This window comes from Geospiza fortis, unplaced genomic scaffold (assembly GCF_000277835.1).
Source record: "Geospiza fortis unplaced genomic scaffold, GeoFor_1.0 scaffold31, whole genome shotgun sequence".
Taxonomy (NCBI): Eukaryota; Metazoa; Chordata; class Aves; order Passeriformes; family Thraupidae; genus Geospiza; species Geospiza fortis.
The window spans coordinates 497712-502378 of record NW_005054483.1 but is presented as its reverse complement, the minus strand read 5'-3'; the positions used below and the strand labels follow the sequence as shown (position 1 = coordinate 502378).

Genomic DNA, 4667 nt, shown 5'->3' with positions numbered 1-4667 from the left:
GTGGAAATAAGAAGAAATCAGATTATGAGTAAATAGTTTTCTGCCTTCTATATTTAAAACTATATTTCCCTCAAATACAATCAATATTTTTCTTCTGGTATAAGCTAAGGCATGTTTTGGGGAGGAAGAAAGTGTTTCTCAGTCACTTACTAGGTGAGAAGTTAAAGTTAGAGAAACATTTCTACTTTTAGTGTAACCTGATAGAAAAATTGGAGAATTTACCGTAGTCCAACAACTTGTCCTGTGAGTTTTCCCAGGGTCAGAAAAACAGCAACAGTGGAGTTGGTAAACCCACGCAACTTCTTGGGTGAAATCTCTCCTACATACTGAGGATGTATATTGAGAGAAAAACCTTGAACATACAAGAGGATAAATAACAGTTTAAATATTTAGAAAATATTAACTTTTTGACCATCCTATCTTACATTGCTTCCATTCACTCTGCTATTTAGATTACAATTTCTTGCAAAAGAGATGATATTTTCACTTTTATTGAGTGCCTGGTTTTATTTGCTTTAAAAACCATTCTTCAAGGATGGCTGTAGAGACAAACCCAGGACAGCTGGACAGTTTTGTTTTTTTCATTGCAGTCAGCTCTGGTGGCCAACACGGGCTTGAGGAGAATGCCCTTATGGTGTTTACCAGGTTTCCCAGGTATTTTTCTTATAACTATAAGTCTCAGAAGTTAATTGTAGAGGTGCACTTCAGTGTGAGAGCCAGGAAGAGAGAAAGATGCTTCAGAAAGAAAATTTTCTCTGTATCTGGAAATGCACAGGGGGTTTTTGATCCCAGAATTTGTGAAGAAGAAAGATCTGGTAATGCTGACAATGGAATTCTGCAGACATTACATTGTGTGTGTGTACTGACTTCTGTGAAAAACATTTCAGAGTAGTTGGATCTTTTGTTATTTCAGGTAATTATAATATTTCAGGTCAGGGCCTGCAGCCTTGCAGGCCATGGTGACATACCTGCACCAATGCCATAGAGAAAGCGCCCAACCAGAATCATCTCAAAGGATTTGGCTGTTTTACTGAGGGCCATGAAAAGTGCAGCTACCAACATGATCAGGTTGGTGAACATTTGGCACTTTTTCCTGAAAAAAAAAAGAAAAAAAGACCTTGAGAATTTAGTGTGAGATTTAATGAGAACCTCTTGTACTCTTTTGACTACTCTTGCTGTGACAGGAAGTGTGGTACAGCCATTCCTACTGTTTTGAGGAATGGCTGAAATACTTTCTACTTAGGATAGTCAAAATGGTTCTTTAAAACTTTAGGATCTTTTAGATTTGAATTAATAATTTTTTTAGGTTAGAATTTAAACAGTTTGTCAGTATTTCCACAGTACATGCAGGGAAAAAGATGGAAGGAGTGGCCCAGTTTGTCACCAAGATTTTGAAATGGCTATAAGTCTTCATAAAATGTCGGGTTTTCCCCAGAAATAGTCTGAGTCCACGGGTCCCATTCTAGAATGGCTCATACTAATGACATTCTTGGCTAAATGGAGTCTCTGAGATGGCAGACAGAGTTTTTTAGAGGCATATTTCATTTCAAAAGTCACCCTGTGAGAATCACAGGCTGCTGTGTTCACCACCCTGGTGTCTGAGGCTCCAAGTCTTTTGCACTCAGATGTTTTGCTGTGACATTTGTTAGACCAGAGCCCCCTTGCACACACTGAGGATCACAGAGATTCTGTGTTCAGGCTGTGATTCAGCAATTGGGCTACCAGCTGTTAAATGACCCATGGGAGAGGTGCAGGATCCTGTTTGCAGCCCTGGGAGACTCTCAGTGTGTGGGATGAGGCAGTGTCCCACAAGAAATTTCTTGGGGGCACTTACCTGTTAGGAAAGAACACAATTGCAGGCAGGTTAAGATGGTTTGTTGAGACCCAAATGAGGGGCCCCTGGATCAGTGTGTTGTGGAGCAGATCTTTAAGTGGGTCACACCAAGAAGATATGTTTGCCAATTTCTCTGCAAATGAAATTAGTGGTGTTACACACAAGGCACCGAGAACAGACCAGACTGGAATCCTTCCTTCGTCCAGTGGAAAAGATAGTTTGGAACTAGCTTTCAGTAAAATGGATTGTCAAGAACAGAGATGTCTCTTGGACATTTGTTTTGGTGCTGATTATATCTTTACAGTGAAATTACAAGCAATTCTTTTTCTCCTCTCTCCATATTTTCACTAGAGTAGGTCTGAAGATTGAATGTAATGTCACCACCCCACAATGAGTGCATTTAAATGGAAATCTGACTCTTCTTTGTCACATAAGGATATTTTCCAGGTGTTTGAGTAACTGTATACAGTGTGTTACAACACGAGACACACAGCTCCTTCACTGGAGTTTGTAAAGCTTGGGAGATCTTTATGAGAATGATAAGGGGACCTTGGGGAGAATGTGACCCTATGCCACTACTGCCAGAGGCACTGATCTGGTGATGTGCTGATGACTGCAGCCCTCACAGAACACAGGTCCCTGGGGAGGGCAGATAAATAGGACAGAAGGCTGCTTGGAAAAAGTGGATGTGCCAGGAAACCAAACCAATTGTCTTCAGCAGGGCTGCTTCAACCAAAAAGAAGGGACTTATTTGTCCTCTTGGTATTTCCCTGTACTTCCTGACTGCTGAGCAGTTACAAGGAACACTTACTTCCTGTATTTTGTAGTCAGGTAGCCACAACAGAGGCTTCCCAGGAATCCTCCTATGCCATAAACAGACACAATGAAGGACCACAGCAGCATGACTGTCTCAGGGTGGAGGGGAGAGCCATGGCGATCTATCCAGGTTTCATTAATAAACTTCCTGATGTGCTGGAAAAGAAAATGAGATTTGCCTGGATAATGGGTAAGAGATAACTTCACATTTTGTTGTTGTACTTCAGGTCAAGCCTGTGGCTCTCATATTAAATTTACTTTGAGACTTTTTCAGCAAAATAAGTTAACTGAGATCACACTGCAAATTCTTCAAGTCTGTATCAGTCAGGAGCTTCCTGGTGAGCATGCTGAGAGCTCATTTTGTGCCCTCCTTTGGAGGCTTGTACACCACATGGCAAGAGCTTATTTAAAATAGAAAATGCTGTCCAGTTCTTTTAAGGAGGCTTGTACACCACATGGCAAGAGCTTATTTAAAATAGAAAACACTGTCCAATTCCTTTAAGGAGGAAAAGTTCTCTGCGTGTAATGTTTCTGTCAGCCAAAGAAAAGGCCAAGACAGATCAGCTGAGTGCTCAGTAAATTTGGGATTTATGGGAGAGCAGAGGCTCTCACCTTTGTGTTTCAGCCTCAGAGAGATGGCTACTTACCACAGAAGGATAGTTGATGACAGAAATATGGAATCCATATGGGAAACTGCCCCCAATTCCCAGCACTAAGATCATTTGAAGTAGGCCCCGGAACTGAACCTGCAAAGCAAAAATAAAACCTCAATCAGCTCCTCACTACTCTAGTTTTGTGCAAGGCCAGAGACTTTATAGCCACACTGGTCCTTCCTCTTTGTCCTCTTCAGATCCTTTTGAATTCCAACATTTTTCAAAATCCCTCTAATCTGCTGCCAAAGCACAACCACGAGCCACAGTGCCAGAGCAAATGGGTGTAAGGTGATAATCCATCACTCTGCTTGCAAGAAGGAAAAGGAGTTTGAAAAGTTGTTTCTGATAGTACAACTCTCACTGTGTGCCTGCAACAGCTGACAGGTTGGCTGGATAAAGGTGTCACACCTGGGCATGGGGAAGAGGGAATCATTTTCCCTGTGTGCCATGAACAGCAACCAATGTACACCAAACCATAATGTATGATGATACATATCACTTCTTCCCTTTTAAAGATTATGGAAACTCCTGATAGATTATATTAATTATCTTTTGATGAAGTGAAGAAGGTAATTTATTTAAAAGTTTATGTCATGATCTCTTAGCCTTTTGCTGTACCATGACTATACTCATTATTTTAGGAAGTAATCAGACTGCTTAATATTTAGTATTGTTTTCAGTAATTTAGAAGACAAAGTATCATAGTGGTGAAAGAGCCAGAGCTGTTGTTAAATTTTAATTTAATTTAATTTAATTTAATTTAATTTAATTATTCCATTTTATCTTGTTACATAGAAAAGACAATACAACAGGATCTTCGTGGCCCTAAGCCCCATTGCTCTTTGTGATGTTTAAACACAGAAAGGAAAGATGGTCTCTGTAGCAAAGGAATTTAAAATCTTTAAAGAATCTGAGTCTCTAATATTCTGTTATCTTTGTCTTTTGTAAGCCAGAGGAGGTGTGAGCAGGTACTCACCAGGTTGGAGAGGAAGGCAGCCATCTCCTATGAATGAGCCAGTGCCTGCTGCTCACTGCTGGTACCTGCCAAGGAGCCAAATGCTCACATGATCCAGCAGCAGTGTCACTGAACTAGCCCCATGTTACAGAAGTTAAATTTTACTTCAGAGGGTTTTGAGTTAATTGCACATATTCCAGCTGTCGTACAAAGTTTAGGATTGCTGGATTAAATATTTCAACCAATGGTTATGGGCAGCTCAAGAAAGCAGGATGGTGTCCCTTGCAGGAGCTGGGTACTTCATGAACTCTGTCTTCAGCTAGGGAGACAGGGGACTGAGAAACAATCTTAAACAGGATTCTCATCATCATAACCTGCTCAGTTCTCAGTATAAGTGAGAAACTTAGAG

General features: G+C 40.7%; 1 protein-coding gene across 1 annotated transcript in view; it reads right to left on the bottom strand.

Moving 5' to 3' along the window:
* The window catches only part of LOC102038856 (solute carrier family 2, facilitated glucose transporter member 11-like), an 8659-nt gene extending 4298 nt beyond the window's left edge, over window positions 1-4361 (bottom strand). Inside the window, exons 1-5 of the mRNA XM_005428421.1 lie at window positions 4280-4361; window positions 3298-3396; window positions 2646-2806; window positions 969-1093; window positions 223-352 (exon numbers count right to left, since the gene is read on the bottom strand). Coding sequence (XP_005428478.1) covers window positions 223-352; window positions 969-1093; window positions 2646-2806; window positions 3298-3396; window positions 4280-4303 — 539 coding nt within the window. The 5' untranslated portion in view covers window positions 4304-4361. The remainder of the gene's footprint in view (window positions 1-222; window positions 353-968; window positions 1094-2645; window positions 2807-3297; window positions 3397-4279) is intronic.
* Between the last annotated feature and the right edge of the window lie 306 nt (window positions 4362-4667).